Below are 17333 nucleotides of genomic sequence, written 5' to 3'. Positions count from 1 at the left end.
TTCGGGAATGAAAATAAATCAAGAAATCTGACTGTAGTTGAAATGAGTATTCGTGCAATTTGCTTTTGGTGTAATCTTTCGTCGAAAATACCGAATCAGTTTCTCACTCGGTAACTTTTTGTGTGGATTCTTAAGAACGTATTTTGCCGATGTACGTATGAACCATAGCCTAGAAGAACGCGCTCCTTTGTAGAAGCTTAAACTGCGAGACATAAAGGCTGTTGTTGGCCTAGAATGCTGAGGGCTCAGGTTGCATTCTCTCAGATTCGAACCTCTGATGGTTTGAACGCCTCTATTCGAAACATGTCCGAACAATTTGTCCGACAAAACTTTTCTTCTCATTATTTTTGTTGAAATTCGTTGATCTAGTACTAACAATCTATATTTGCATAAAATATTACAAACATTTTAAGTTGTGCAGCTTATCTTGGATATTTGAAATGTCCGATGCAAATAGTTGTGGTATACGATGACGCCAATGATAGGTTTCGACAGCAATAAAACGCACCTGCTGTGTACGGGCACCTGCTAGATATAGCTATGATATCGCAATAACGACTAGAATAGAATGGAAATTACTAGCATACTTATCATTGACATACGCTTAAATATTATTGTAAGGGTTTTTGCATCGATACATGTGGCTGCTGGCAGTATCACACATCTACGGTATGGTTTTTTCTACTATCTGAATGAAATAAGCTACGACCTTTACGCTTCCTAAATCAAGAATAATTGATACCAATTCTGGATTTGGTTAATGGTCGTGTCTTGTTTACTACGTCAAATCTCATGATCACCACATTCGTTATACCGCCAAAATTCTGACAGTCCCGGGGCTGGCGTTATGACAAGCTTTGACTGTTTCTAGATTATATCGACATGCTTTAAGAATCAGGTCGTTCCGAATTTACAGTCGAACTCTACTTAATCTCCAAGTTCGATCTAACCTGGGTTCATGTTGATGTTCGAATTATGAGAATTGTTATTATTCAAGTTTAAATAGAACTAAAAAAAAAAATGGAAAGTTTCAATAGAACAACTATGTGGAATTCTATAATATTCTATCTTCAGTTATCGCCGTTGCGTTGAATTGTCATTGTCATTGTCATGATTATTAGACAAATCAGTGATTGCTATCTATTAGCTAATCTATCTATCTATCTTTCTAATTTTGCCCAGATGTTTGTTTATTTGTTCATTGTTGGTTTCATTTGCTCAAAACAGTTTTCATTCATTCAACTATAATTGTCTGTAATATTATTTCCATGTACGGCGGAAAAATGAAGTTTACCTGGTAAAATGCAAACGGGTTTCATTATCTATCATGGAGTTCGTTTAAGATGCAAATAGATACGGTGATAACACTCTGTTGTAATGGGTGCCGGCACCGCTACTGTGGCTATCGAGGATTCCACTTATGGTAGGCCAGGATCCGCCAGGTTCGCTAGTGGTTACTCGGTTCAATTTCTTCTACGTTTCTATTTAATTCGAATGAACTTTTCTCATCGGTAAATCTTTTTTGTTCAGAAAAACTGTACCATACACTCATTGGGGATGCCCGATTTGAATTTGAAACAAATACATTTGATGACCTGTTTGACAAAATTTCCATTTGGGAGACTAAAAATAGAGCTCAAAGTTCGGCGAAAATGAACTATTTTTCACTATCTATAAGTGAGTGCATTGTTTCGCCATCTGGTGAGTGCGAGCCGATTCGCTCGAAACCACAAAATAATAAGACTTGAATTAGAATGAATGCATCGATGCTGTATATTTGCCGTGAAAAGCAGTACGCAAATTGTAGATGGTATTATTCAATTAACTACAGGTCCACGGGTCGCAATAGCGAGCAACTCTTTCCACCGCCGCGGCGTCATCGGTAAGTCTCTCGGCATTCCGTTCTGTATCAGCCGCAGCGACGGTCCACAGCGACGCCACCGCTATTGTCGTCGCGCTGAGCAGCAAATTGCAAACCTGACCTGAAAATAGAACACACGAAACGTTATTCTTTTTCATGCACAACTTCATTTCGACCAAAGTATCTTTTGTAGCAACTTGGACTGAAACTGGAGCGGCTTCAGATGTTTTCTGTTTAGTCTGGACGCGTGGGTGATAATTCTTTTGCCCGAAAAAAATATTGTCTGCCAAAATCTGGTGTTTTTATGCAGCTACAGTCGTACTTATCCTTTTGAAAGTGTTCTGATGAAATGTATTTTCTTAATTTCTGGTGTTTGCATTCCATTTTCCAGCGGGGCTGCTCCGACTTTGGACATATGAATAATTTCCCGAATCGGATGGACCCTAATTCGTTATTTCCAAATTTTCACTACTAAAGCAATTCTCGCTCAACTCGGTCGGGATTGTGATGTTCAAAAGCCGGGAAAGTACATTCATGGGCATCTAGACGTTTTCCCGAACCCCGCACCGAGCTTTGCGCCATCGGCGCTCGTCGGTGACACCTTCGACATTTCGAAAAACGTATCCTACGTGATGAAATATTCATATCATACTGTTATTTTCATATCATACTGATATGAAAATACCAATATGATATGAACATTTAATCATTTGCGCTATGCCTGAAAAGGGGAAAATGTAACTCCCGAAAATGTTTGCTAGAATAGATACATGTAAACTCATTAGAAAATGAGATTTGAACTGTTTTTGCTTCTATGGATTTTCAACTATTTAAACTCTCTACCTAAGATCTACAATCCAAATACCGTGTGACTATTAGTTTATCGCGACTTTCACTTACCTAGCATCTTTTAAAACGACGGGAACGTCAAATATGAAACTTCAGCGTCTGACGAAACTTTTCGACTGTACCGGTCTATAGTATGAATTTATAGAAACCAGTATTTGAACATCGGTCGGTCCGTGTTGCAATTTGATCCGGTACTCGTTTCCTCGTTTGAGTTTGATTCGATTGTGAATAGTTTTTTTTGCGATTGTGAGCCGTTCGGCTTTCATACATGCCCCGTGTAAGTGTAGCACGAATTTCAGCGGTATTTTCATCGAAAATCGACGAGGCATATTGACGTTTTCAAATTATAAATTTGAACAGAAGAAACGTGAGAAACACTTCGCCACTTCCCATCTCCCTAAGCATTGTTCATCGAGCCCATTGAGTGTGAAATTAGACTCCCAATTCGGATATTGTTGAAGTGCATATGAGTCTAACTGCGAAAACACCTGCGAAAAATCGATTAATCGAGAATCATGCGTCGAATCGGTTTGTAAAATACAAATGACTGTGTTCTGTAGAATCTAAATGAAATTAAAAAAAAAAACAAAACAGGAAAATATGAATTCGAAGTTCTCTGAGTTCCTGTGGCAAGTCAACGAAGTCCAGCGATAAATGTTCACTTCACTCATTGAAAATCCAGTTCTCTCTGCTGCCGAATCATTTTCGGTTCGTCAATTGTCGACAGGATTCTGCCTTTCGTCTGAACAGCGATAGTTTGCAGTTGTCGAAGATGCATTTCAGATTCGATTAAAAATCTTTCCGTGATTTTCTCAATATAACCCAACAGATTTTATAGTTCGAAAAATGTGGATCACCGAACGCAACATAATATGTTTGATTGTACGATAGGAGCCAACTGTGTACAGCGGTATAAGCAAAATATGTGATTCAAAAAGGGAAAACATAAAAAGATATTACAAAAAACAAAAAGATTTTTTCTTATATTACATTATGCATTGATCGTCACATTGCGTACTATACATTGTTGACTTGCGTAAACAAGTGAATAGATAATAACTCCTACCACCATACGCGAAATCGGGGCAAATGGTAACCTTTGTGTCATGACTTGAATTCAGAACCCACTAATACAGTTTCTTATGCGTTCCAATTGTGTTTTTGCATGCTGTTGCCTAGTTACTGACAACAATGATAATTAAGTTCGTGTAACAGGATGTTAAACATTTAAAAATTTGAAATATTTAAACTAATTAAGCAAATATTATACTTATTTATCTGCATATTTCATTTTATGATTTCTATACAACAAGTGAAACATGAACAATACCACAATATGGTAATTAACCATAGCAACTTCAGCGCCCCCTATAGGTTAAAAAATCAGGACCCCAGAGTGGCAACAGACATTTTCATGTACTATCGGATCTAATCTATCGATTGATGTATGCTGCCAACCATTAAAACCCTTTCAGTGCTGACTAATTAATACCCTATAGTGCTGGAGAAAATTTGAAAATTCTAAAAAATTCCACCCTAGTGTGTTGAACAATGGGAATACCACTATAGTGCGTCTACACCGCAGTGCGGTGTATCGTTAGTTACTAGTATTTCACTATGTTTGACACTTGCTGCCATTTTTCAATAGATATAATTACAAATTACTAATTACATCAATACACCGCAGTGCGGTGTACTAGCAAAATCCATCACTGATTTATACACCGCACTGCGGTGTAGACGCACTGAAAGGGTTTTAACAAAAAATGCCGTAATATTCCATTTTTGGACCCTTGGCAGGCCGACTTTAAATAGATAAATAAACTTCACGACGAGGACTGAGTATCTACATAGTGTACTCGGCGGTTCATAGTTTGCCATTAGCGGAATCCTCGATTGCCGCAGCAGCGTCGTATTGTGTACCTCGCGATAGTCACGTTTACTGGTACGGTAACTTATAATAATCCCAAACACTACGAATCATATTCATATCTACGAGTTCCCAAAACAGTAGCTCGTCAATTACCAGTGGGGTAGCCACACCGACCATCAAATTATGCTCCGCGCCGATTTTACACTCCTTTTGCGATTCTTTATCCTCGTCCACCTGTACTTTAGTACCGTTCATATACATATTCACCGAAGAGGAGATCGTCCACGTGACGGTCACGTGCACCCATCCGACCTTGAACTGAGTCGAGGTGGATATGGTCTTCGTTCTGACGCTGCGCCCGTGGTCTACGCATCTCCGAAGATCCAGTTTTATGTAACCATTTTGGCGTGTCATCAAGTAACCGAAGCTTAGCGGATTTGTGCCGCGATTTGTCATATAAATGTCGACTGTACCTCCGAACATGCGTAACCAAAACATCAGGGTAAACCCATCCGAGCCGCACGCTTCGAAATCCCCCCCGAAACAACCCAGCTCTTTGACTGATCCGAAATCGATGTATCCAGCCAGGCTCTTGATTTGCACGGCGTATTCGGAGAACGCTCCGGGAACGACTTTAACGTCAGAAGTAGTGGCGTTGAGTTTGGAGCCAATGCAAATGTCACCGGCAACTACGTTATCCATCGGAAAGTATTGAGATGCGTCTGAAAAGAGAATCGATGAGAGCATTAACATCTCTGCCGTTTGGACCATAAACATCTCCGCCGTCTGGACCACAAACATCTCTGCCGTCTGGACCACAAACATCTCTGCCGTCTGGACCATAAACATCTCTGCCGTCTGGAGTATAAGCATCTCTGCCGTCTGGGCCATAAACATCTCTGCCATATGGACCAATTTTGCGACCGTTTTTCATTACGGATGTTTTGCACGGGGTTTTCATGATCAGCCCTGCTTGGAGGGGATGGGAGGAGTCAAGTCATGGAAGTGGAATTGAGCTTTAAGATGAATGCGCGTAGTGCTCCACGCGAACTCCCCCCCCCCCCCTACCGAAAAAAATAATCCGCGTATAGAAAATCCCACACTGATATAACGGAAAAAAGGTATAAATCTATTCCAACCAACGTTTCGACTATATCCGAATAGTCACCATCAGAAGTGGGGAAGGGGAGGGGCGGATCGGAGGGGGGTGTCGCAATTATCAAAGTCAATAGTGAATATAAGTGGAGTGAGTGACAATCATAAGTGAAATATAACCGTAACCGTTTTCATTCCGTAGCTGCAGCCTCGCGGATTACGCCATGTTTGGAACCGTTTTTTAGGTGCAACTAACATAACAATTTTTCAAATCGATGCGCAAATCCAGCTGAATTTTATCCAGCTGAATCGACATAACGAAAAAAAGTTGCACCAGGCGCGTGTGATCTGTAAGTCAGTTTCAATACTTACTATTTTTATCATATTCACAGTTTCTGCCAATTAAGATCCCTGGGCATCCGTCACTGACATCTGTTGCGTTTTCGTTGACCTATTGAGCAAATTATTACGCGGGTTAACAGGAGTTAGAATGTTTCGAATTGTATACGCAAGTTATTCAGTGTCAGCAGAAAACCCGAATATTTAGATGTAAATAATAGATTATTAGATTAAAACCTCCACTTCATACAAATTTGAATATCATCATGAATGATATTATTATTTTTACAAATTTTATAGATTAAAAACGGCATTTCTGGCTAATTATCAATAATTGAGATACGAATTAAAAAGGAACGACGATCTGGACTCTCTTTCTCACTACGGAGACCATCGTCAGTTGTGGAAAATAAATCTCGTTTTTGATCTTTGAAATTATAGTTGGTTTTATCGATGTTAGTCTGAGCGTTTACCGTTCGTGTTCGTCGCTCGTAGAATTTCGTGTCGTCCGCGGTGGGTTCGAGTCCCGTACATTTCGAATCTGAAGTCCGCGAATAATGGCGGCACAACCGGTTCTTTTTCGAGTATAAGGCCGACAGACAGCGGTCGTCTGCCGCGCACCGTCTAAAGCACTCCAAATATCGCCGGGTTTCTTTGAATTCGTTCAGCGAGTTGAAACCCGGTGTCTTATTCTTGCAGTTCGGCGGTCGTTTGAAAAGCACCACAGATTGCCCGACATCTTCGCCGTAAGCAACGTTCACCGTTACAAACCACGTTAGAAGAAACGTCACCAACATGTTGTGCCTGTCCTCTAGACGTCGGATCCAGCTAAAAACAATTATTTTCATTATAGGCCTTCACAGATATATGGCCTACTTTCAAGACAAAAACAGGCAGTTTCTTATTGACAGTCAAAACTGTTTTTGATCTGAAAATACGCTGTAGAAAGGAAATAACCAGTTAGCGTAATTCAAAACAATTACCGGGGAAAACAATGAATAGTGAATTCAAGTACGGAGACAAAGGTAAAAGACAAGCCGTTTTCATAGATATAGTATATCGTTATGAAATAGGTATTCCAATACGTAAAATGAGTACTTAGGAAATTGTAAATATAAATCATACGGCGGAAATAGCAATAGTCAGTAACTAGGAAATTCTATTATTATCGAGGAAAGAACACACTAGAATTAGAGAGTTGTGCAATCCTAGGGACAACCACTATATGATTTATAAATACAATTTGGGCCTACTCATTTTACGTATCATAATACCTATTCCATAACAATATACTATGCTATAGTCGCAACGGATGAAAAGTCACGATTTTCTTCACAAACAATCGATGTATCGGAGTATCTTGATACGTTTTTTCTAGATGATAATACTACGCACTTACCAATATAATATAAGCAGTTTGATAGTTTTGGGAAACGCGTGTCCAGCTCGCTTAAATTTACCGATGTTAGGCCTGAAATAAAAATCTGCAAAACATATCTCATCATTACGTAAAAACTGTTCCATATAAATAGATCCTCGATAGATGACTGGACAATTGACAGTAGACACCCTACGCACCAGTAAGGCTATGACTGGACAAGGGCAGAACGGTAGATATCTTACAAAAATTACAATTACAATTACAATTAGTTTATTTACTCCACAATTATACAATTGCACAAAGCACAAAATTATTTTACAATATACATTGCAACATCAAACATTAGAAATGCATTAAACATTTGCGTATGTACAACGCCAGTTTTTTAAGGGTTTGGCAATTTGACTTGAACAAATTATTCAAGTTTACAATATCGGGGAATCTCCAATAACGCTCTGGGATGTACGGTATCTAGCGCTGGGTTCCTGGAAGTACGGGCAGACGAGTAAAAAATGATATTCATCCCCCCAAAATAAGTGGGGACTTTTAGGACGGTCGGTTGACAGTCGCATCCTGCACGTGAGTCACTGGATTCACGAGAAGTCATCGGCAGGCAGGGCGAATCAAGGTTGACTTTTGAATCCAACACATTTTTGATTGCGGTGAAAGAAAACCGGTGCACTTCGGTGAAGAAAATCGCCGAATACCATTTCGAACATTATACATGTATTATCCCCTTTGGATATGACAAGTTTTTCTAAATTATAGCCCCGGGATCGGATCTCCTGTTTCGTTAAAGGTAAATATTGTTCTGGCCTTAAGCCGCTATATCTGTAGCAACCACTCCTATCTGTTTTAATGGTTTGTATTTTAGCGCCGACTCCGTAGATTCTTGGAAAAATTATTTCATTAACTAATATTTATATATATAGATATTAAACTCTCCTCCGGGTGTTTAGGTCGTTTGTTTAGCGAGGCCGGTAGCGGACCCGAGCTAACTTGGCAGACTGGTACCTGGAGGAAAATCTGTCGGAAAACGCAGTGTGGCACGGACAAAAACCAACAAATATTTCAATGTCTCTTCGCGACACTAAAAAGTAAAAATAATTGCGCCGAGGAAAACAAATACATAATTTCAATCTTTGCGAAACAGCTCTTACGTTACCAACGTACAATCGACTCCGCCTATAGCGTCAGCGACGTGATCGGTTTAGGTGTAAGGATTTTTTTCACATTCACTAACAGTAGGGACTGAAAGTTTGCTTATCGTTCTCGGTAGTTTAAACGGGTCACGAATGGACCGGCGCCGCGCTATGGGTAGTGAGACTGTACACAAACAATTTACTGGATGGACATCGTGTTGTCGGAAAAGATTACGTGTGAATACGGAGATTTTCACGAATTTGGAGTTGCGAGAGTAGACTCCCGCGTAATTTGCGACGAAAATTACGTTGAGCAGATTCGCTGAGTAAGGTTCCTGCTGTAATTCAGTTTTGACTTTGAAAAGTTGGTCCTCAACGACGGCGCGGGACCGGCGGAGGCATCATCGGCCCGGCTCATACAACGAGGCGTTAACCGTGCAAAAAAATCGGAGGTCTTCCCCGGATAATTTTGTTTTTAATGGTTCCATTTCGAGGGTTCGGTATCTATTTGTGACTATACTTTTCCGGTATCATGATTCGGGGTTTGCGATAGAGTCGCTTTGCTTTACGGACGATGATGTTTTAGACGCAGCTGTTTCATAGATCACGATTACTTTTTTCAGGAATGGGAGCACCAGGCCTAGCTAAAGTTCTCGAATAACCATCAGATCAAAAATCATCATCGGCAAAATTATTGGCCCGGCCACGGGTTCCGCCAGCCCTGCGGCGAAAAAGCGCCACATCTACAAAAACACCACGGGATTCTGAACAAGATCTTACACATAATTTCAGCAATAATCAATTCCTTGCAAATTTATTGGTACGCAACACGTAAGTACGAAGTTTTTGCGAGTTCAATTCCGGTGCTTAAGGCCTACTTGCCTTACCACACAAGAGCATAGTATTTTTGAGTATACCTGAGACAAAAATGGCGGCCATGCATGCACACTTCGGCCATATGTAAGCAACAGAAACCAACAACTCATATATCAACAAATGATTGCAATGGAGTACCCCCACGCTCGTCAAGTACCGCACCTGGTGGTACGATACGACGCATTTATTGTCTTTAACATTGATATAAACGAAGAGAAAATGCAGACAATTTATTGATACGTCTTATTATTTAAAAAGAGATTTGTTAAGAGTCTCTCACCTGCAGCAACGAGACGAAACGCTTATTACGCGGCAGTTGTTGCCTAAACGAGCTGCAACTCAACAATGACACGTTGCCGCCAAAACACCGCCTCAAACCACCTGACACCATCAAGTAACGGTTAGATGGCAGCACTGTATCGGCTTTATTCAACCGGTCGCGCTCAATTGCTCACAGCAAGAAAACCATCGGGGTTTCAAGCCCAACGCAGACGACACCGGAAAAACGGAAACAAAGAAAAAAAACATGTTTGGTTTCTCGTAAACGCGCACGACACAGATAAGTGCCCAGAAACATGATTCTGTATTATTTTTCCTTGTGTCCTTGTGTCGTGCGCATGCGCTTGTTTAAGCCGAATGCTTCCGAGCGTTCCTAAACCTAAGCAGCGCGAACCAATGAACACCAAAAGAACTTTCATCTATAATATGAACATTATCCTTTGAGAAGTGTCAGTGTCAGGAATCGTTTTTGAACAATTGCCGGCGGGTGCACGTCGGCCAGGTCTAGAGCGATTGAGGTTGGTGCAGCGTTAGGACGACCGTCTTCAAGGCAACGGGTCTTTTATATTTCTGGTCCCAAAATTTTTCCGGAATATTTTTTTCTAGGTTGCTTCGAAAAGTACAGTGATTGAAGTTGGAAGTCATTAAGAACATGATTGATCTATTTATTACCTATAAAGTGAATATTGCACGTCGGTACTTTCGTTAGTGTGCCCCTGGGTCGAACTAGTGGCCGTTGCAGTTTGCGAGTCCCAATCCGTTTCTTTTTCGGGATTTTTTTCTCATTTGCTTTAATTGATATTTCAGTCATTTAAGTTGGAAGTCACTGATATGTCGTTTTTTTAATCAAATCACTATTATTAGGCCTATTAATGAACCTTTGTGAGGCTGCAGAAAACCCGTTATCTCTGCTAAGCAGCTAAATCTATATCGTTACGTCATTGACGTAGGAAGTCAAAAAAGCATATGAGTATATTCGTCTATTCATTGCTAAAATCGAATCATGACTGACCAGTATATAAGGGATACATGAACATTCGCAGGCTGTAGGCAGAAAACCCGTTATCGCTGCTTTCTGGATAGATGGCGTTGCTGTTGCTTGCATACAACCCTCCTAGAAGAATAAAATTTATACTATCATCATAGAACTGAACTTTCGTCACATATGTTATCGTATTATTCAGATGCCGCGCGTGTCTGTACGGTCTATTTTCAGTATCAATGCGCATAAATGTAAATGACACAAAAAATTAGCAATTCAAAACAGTTCAAATAATATGTATATGTATATATGAAATGTATACCCTGGGAGCTGTTGTATAATATATAGTATATAATATATGTTCCAGTATGGTTCAGGCCGTGCTTGTAAATTTCACTGCTACAACTGATGAAACGTTTCCAAAATATCTTCAATTCTAAATCGACGACTAAAACCGACGAATTGCGGTAAGTATAACTATATATGATAGCCGGAGGGGGGAGGGGTAAGCGTCAGGTGAAATTCTGTGGTAACATTCTAGGCCATCAATATGGCCCGTCAAGTTTCTTGACATATGTAGTAGGCCTACGTAGGCCTATGCATACCGATTTGAATCGGGATGGTTCGACCCCACTGGTATCACAGATACTCTTACAGCGATTGTGAAATTCTACCCCGAGTTGGTGTCAATTACCGACTAAACAGTATATACAAAACGACTCGATTTTTCACTTGGAACTGGTAAAATTCTACAGCGAATTAGAGATTAGTCTCTGGCAATGTAGAATTTGGGATCACGGTAATTGACATCAAAATGGCATCAAACCAACTTTCAGAAATAATAAAAATCAGTTTATAATTTCAGAAATCACCAAACGAACGGTGATCCACTCACCATGGCAACCGCAGTACCACAGACGACAAATGGCCCCAAAGCCGATGACAGCGAGAAGAAAGATGACGTCAGTAGCCCTCATCAAATAGAGAATAAGGACGGTGCATCAACAGGCGTAGATGGCGCTGGTGGCGGCAAAAACGACCTCGACAAAGCGTTCGAGCAATTGAACGTCCACACACAAATTCTGGCCGATATTCTGATCAACGCGGATAGCTCTTTATCCGAGAATTCGGACAGTTTGTGTGCGGTCGAGTACCAGATCAAATCAACCCTGGACGAGGTCCGACAACTGACCGATACCTGCGAGGACGAATACATGACCGAGCTGTCCCGGGTTCGAACCGACCTGGAGGAAAAGTTCGACAAGGTCAAACACAAAGTACAAGATTCGATCGTGAAAATAGGATTGCTGGAGTACATGCTGAATAAGGTGAAAGTCGAAAATATCGAGCTGGACGATTTAAGGGAATATACTGAGAAACATTTGTATCTGTGTCTGGAGGGTTTGGAGGACGCGGCCGAGGATCTGGAGCGGTCGACTGTCGACGTCAGATTCGACAACGCCACCGCTAACACGCGCGCGAGCGTGGTCGGTCAGTTGGTCATCGAGAAGAAAGCGGTCGACGAAATCGAAGGGGTCAAAACGCGACCGAAACCGCCGCGATTTCGTCTCGACGATCTGCGCACGAAAGCGGACGATGACCTCGACCAAATCGGGGGCCGCCTCGAGAGCGTGGCCGGTTTGAAAGACGGCGGCGTGCTTGTGTCGACGAATAAATCCGTCAGGCTTTTCGACGATCGTCTGGGCGCGCATAAGGTCATGGCCGATATCCGGCGCACCGTTCGCGGGAAGGGGATCGGTATTTTCACGCGCGACAGCTCGGTCGGGGATTTTTACCGCGCGTTCGACTCGACCGTCATGCGTTACCGCCAAATGGACAACTACAACAGCAAAGGTAAAGTGATCGGGACGGCCCTGGCCTGCACCGGTACTGAAAATAACGTAGCCATCAAAGGAGGCATCGTGGCCATCTTCGCCTATCGTAACAAGCTGTTCATAGGGGGCGACGGCGTCGTTTGTTCGTATCCGGTGAGCAGTTTCACGACCAATCGAATTCAAGACGACGACCTCCACAAACACGCCAATACGAAATTCATCGACATCAACGGAAAAGTCAGTTTCTCCACCCAGGGCGGCATCGCGCGCGCTATATTCGCCAATCAACGCGACGAAGTAATCGTAGCTACCGACGATAAACTGCTCATGTTCGGGACGCGCGACGGCCTCGAAAAGTCATCGGCACTGGTCGAATGCGTGCAAATCATCGATTTCTCGGCGCTTTTGGGGTCGCTGGTGCCGCGTCGCGACTGGTCGCCGAATCCGATCGCCAGGTGCATCAATTCCATATGTAAATTCGACGAAAATAATATTTTTGTTTTCGGAAGCGCGTGGCAGGTTAACTACAGCAACCTGAGCGACCAGCCGAAAATGCGTTACACAATGCCGGTCGATTACGAGTTGGAACTGTCCACTTCGTCGGGAGGTTCCGAGGCGACGCTCAAATCCGTGTCTTCATTGGCGTCCGAAGAGGGAGCAGGGGGCGCTAATATCGCTAAAGAAGACGAGCTTCTAAAATCGAGTTCCTCGTCGGAGAAAAAGGGTTTTAGCAAATATTTGGCGAGCGTGAAAGCGTCGTTCGATCATTCGTTGGCGAAAGAAAAGGCGGCCGATCAGGTTCCCATTAGTCCCCACTCGTCACCAGAGGGCGCACTGGACGGTACCGATGCCTTGCTGCATTTGAATCCGGTCGCCGAATCCAGCCGGTCGCTTTTGAAATCATCCGGACTCGCGTTGGAGAAATCGCGAGTTTGGTCGGTCGAGATCGACCCCTTACGGCGCACCATGGCGGAACCGATAACAGTCGAGAGTTGGGATTGTTTTCTGGTCGATTCGGCGGTTTCCGGAAGGGATAAAAATCACCTGTTCGTCTGCTACGGCGACCGGAAGTACGGTCACGAACAGGTGAAACTCGGTTTGTATCACGTGGTTCCAGTTGAGCCAGTAATTAAGGGCGACCTTGCCCCCGCGGTAAAGGATGAACCGGAACCGGACGCAGAAAAGAAAGTGACTTTTGACGGAAACTGATTTTAAATATTGTGGTTCCTTTTATCATTAGTGCAATTCACATGCTTGTTGCTTCGAATATCTTATTTAAAAAAACTGCACAATAAAAGTTAGGTGTTGAGAGTAACCCGTGTTAAGTTAAACCCGTGACCGGGGCTGGATGATTATATATGATTTTTTTCATAGGTAAATGAGTACTAGGTGCCAACACCTATCCCACTAGATGGCGTGCGACAAATCGGTCGTTTTGAAGCCACTTTCGTGCGCAGAATATTAGCTTCCCACACATCTGGACTTATGTTTAACTCATGTTTATTTGCATTATCTGAGATTGTCATTCCTCATTTCTTAGAATTTGAGAAATCATCATGAGTATAGATCTTGTAAGAAATCCGGGCGTCGTTTTCTCTCTGATTCGCACTAGCAAGGAATCATCGACTATACCTGCCACAGCCCGGCGTATTTCTAGATGCACGAAGTTAGACTTGTCTCGAATAGCGAGTGCCTGTATGCGGTGAATTACGAGGGTCTGAAAACCCGCGGTGCTGGTTCGATTACACGTGTCGTAATGCGAGCCCCTCCATTAGACTGTCTCCCGCCGCGTGAACAATGCTCACGTGCAACTTCCGATTAATGGTATCAATGATATCAAGATAAGCGTAGCAAAATAACCATATACATATCAGCCGTATATATATATATTTATATATCTAATCTTGATAAAACGCTACAATGTATGTCAGTATTGAAACGATGGTAAAATCCCAAGAAGACAATAAGTCCGAAAGTTCTCTTCGAGCTTGAAGATTATTTCTCATCGTTTTGACTCCAGCAGGCCCTATATCATCTGGAATACCTAAATATATAAGGCTAAGAAAATCATACCTAGTTTCTCCTAACCGGCCGCCGAGTCATTTCGTAAACTGCAATTTGTAGGCACTTTTGCTTACACAGGCCCGTAGCGGCAGGATTTAGAGGGTGGGGGTTATTTGATATAAAAGGGCGCTTACTGGTTACATCTTATGCATGGAAACTGCCTTCTTGCGTCAATGAAAGTGCCTTCTTTTGTGGAAAGGGTGCCTTCTAATGTCCCTTTTGTGAGAGGTGCCCTGTCTCAATGTTAAAGTACCCTTTCGTGCAGTGTGCTCAAGGTAAAGAAGTAAAGGGGTTTAAATCAAATAAGTACATCTCAGAAAAGGGCATGATCGGCCAAATGGGGGTTACCACTAACCAGTAACCACCTCTGCTTTAACGGGCCTGTTACACAATCATGTAGGTGTATCAATGTTTTAGCCTTAGGAAGAGCGGAATGGCCTAACGGCGACTATTAGGATGTAGTCGAAACGTTGAAATGAACAAAGTGCGGCCCATACTGAATGAAAAGAGAAAATAACACAAGTCTGATCAGAACTGCGTGTAACTAATATTTATTCAAGTTTTTTCTTCACTGAAAGCCTTTCTCACTATACACAGCACTAATATAAATATTACTAATATATTCATTATTTCGATACAAACGATTAGTAGAAAATATCGTTACAATAAGTGGCCGCATTCCGAGCTGCAGAACACTTAGTCATCAGAGGGCGCTCGTGGGCATTTTTTATTGCCAGTTGTCAATTATTGCAACGTAAGAACGAGGTAGCGAAACGGCAAGGTGAAGTTATACGCAGATGAAGATATATTGCAAGTGATATTTCTCGAGATCCGATATTCGGCCCTCGTAATTTGAATACGATCGTTCTGCAGCTCTGAACGTGGCGCAACTGGCATTCTCTCTCTACTGGCAGACGACGATATGTCCAGGAATGGAAAATTACTTGACCTCGAAACATTTCGATTTAAACCCGAAGGTTAAAGTTCGGATCGTAGACAGGTCGCTAAAACGTCCGCGGACATATCAACATCTTGGTCAAGTCTTACAAATGCGCGAAAACTTATCAGAAATTTTGTCCAAATATTTAGGCAGACTTTTCTATAGAAGATGGCTGCCTTTTCAATCGCCCTATTAACAACCATCGAATGACTCGGATATTTTTTCGGTCATATTTTCAGGATGACTCTTCGGTGTAATTTCGGGAGGCAGCTATCTTATCCAACCGAGTCTATGCCCATCACTTTATTCTCAATAATGTTGTTACTATTTTTTTTAACCATCACACCGCGTCTAGAATCAATTATCGAGTAACTGATTTAACGGGCCCTAGTTCCACAGCCGCGAGTTTAATAGTAAATCGATAATGAAATCTTTCTCGCTTTGCAAATCTAACTCACACCGCCGCAACAGTTTAACCGGGTCCTGGGTGCCGTTTCATGAAGAAGTTTAAGCTTAAGTTCGAAATGTTGTCCTCATTGACTTCATCTAAACTACAAATTCAAAGTTTAACCGTTTCAACTTTTTTTTCGTGGAAACTTAATCTCGAGTACAGCTACACACAAGATCTAAAAATACATTTGTGGTTTAATTGGCTATCGGTTACACTTTTCATCGAAAAAAATCATTTCAAATTTAACCGTTTTAAGCGCTAACTTTTTCACGTAACTGGCATCGCGGCGTCCTAAAAATCTATTGTCAAAACACAACACATTCCGTCGAACGCTAATTCAGGCTCGGGTTTCTTTTTCTATCGATTCTATTTTATTAACTATATATAAACACTGAGAGATGATGTAGTTTTTCGAATTCTAGCACATTTCAAACACACACACACACAAACGAAGTCTTCATTCAACGTTCTAACCTCAACGACTACCTTTTAATCGCAATACGCGCTTTTATATCTCGAACGTTATTATCCGGGCATTTCGCGAAGAAAAACAAAATACTATATACTCTTCCTAGACCCGGAGAGGCGTGCGCGGACTCCATCGATAGCGTGGATACACGTAGGCTCGCGATATTACATCGTTTACGCTACAGGGTAAAAACACAGACTACTTTACAACAACAGCAACAACGATAACGACGATGACAACATCGGTTTAGGAAGAATATACAATATTTTTGTCTCCTTTTTTTCTTAAAACATGGCACTAGAATTTTTCTTCTCGTTATTTCGCTAGCACATTTTTCTCTATATCCCGATTTCGAGAACCGTTCCCGACGCGTTTTAGTTAGTTTTATAGACAACACTAAATGTTTCAATTCAAGTTCTACGTCGGGGTTACCAAACACGATTACGTAGACGAGATATCGAGTGGAAACGACGGTTCAGAAATAATAAAAGTTTTCAAAAAGGGGCGAAATTATTTTTTTAACGAGAATCAACGACTTTTAAAACACATCAGACCCGCTTTTCGAGAAACGGATCCTGATCAATTCTGATACATTCAGCACAGGTTTTATTGTAATTTTTTTTTAACGAAAAACGTAGAAGTCGAAAAATGGCCGTTAACCCTTCACTGTCCACAAGCGACAAGAATACAGAATTTTTCTTGACATTCAAATGATAATCGATACATTTCAGATATGCAAGTTTTTGTTTACAGTTTTAAGGTTTAGAGCAAAAAATGGCGGCGTACAACGAAAAAAGGGAACGCGCACTTACGAACGAGTCTCTCTCTCTCTCGAGAAAAAATGCCGTCAAACTAACGTCGCCCGCAACAAGGAAAATTTTTTTAACCGAATTTAGA

At 41.7% G+C, this 17333-nt stretch overlaps 1 protein-coding gene across 1 annotated transcript; it reads left to right on the top strand.

Moving 5' to 3' along the window:
• Window positions 1-11051: 11051 nt before the first annotated feature.
• On the top strand, window positions 11052-13796 carry LOC141912096 (uncharacterized). Its single transcript, XM_074803306.1, has 2 exons — window positions 11052-11144; window positions 11543-13796. Exons 1-2 carry the CDS (start codon window positions 11086-11088, stop codon window positions 13719-13721), a joined length of 2238 nt encoding a protein of 745 aa, XP_074659407.1. The 5' UTR covers window positions 11052-11085; the 3' UTR covers window positions 13722-13796.
• The last annotated feature ends 3537 nt before the right edge of the window (window positions 13797-17333 follow it).

Source organism: Tubulanus polymorphus, chromosome 10 (assembly GCF_964204645.1).
Source record: "Tubulanus polymorphus chromosome 10, tnTubPoly1.2, whole genome shotgun sequence".
Taxonomy (NCBI): domain Eukaryota; kingdom Metazoa; phylum Nemertea; class Palaeonemertea; order Tubulaniformes; family Tubulanidae; genus Tubulanus; species Tubulanus polymorphus.
Note: the sequence above shows the minus strand (reverse complement) of the source record. Positions and strands in the feature narration are given on the sequence as shown.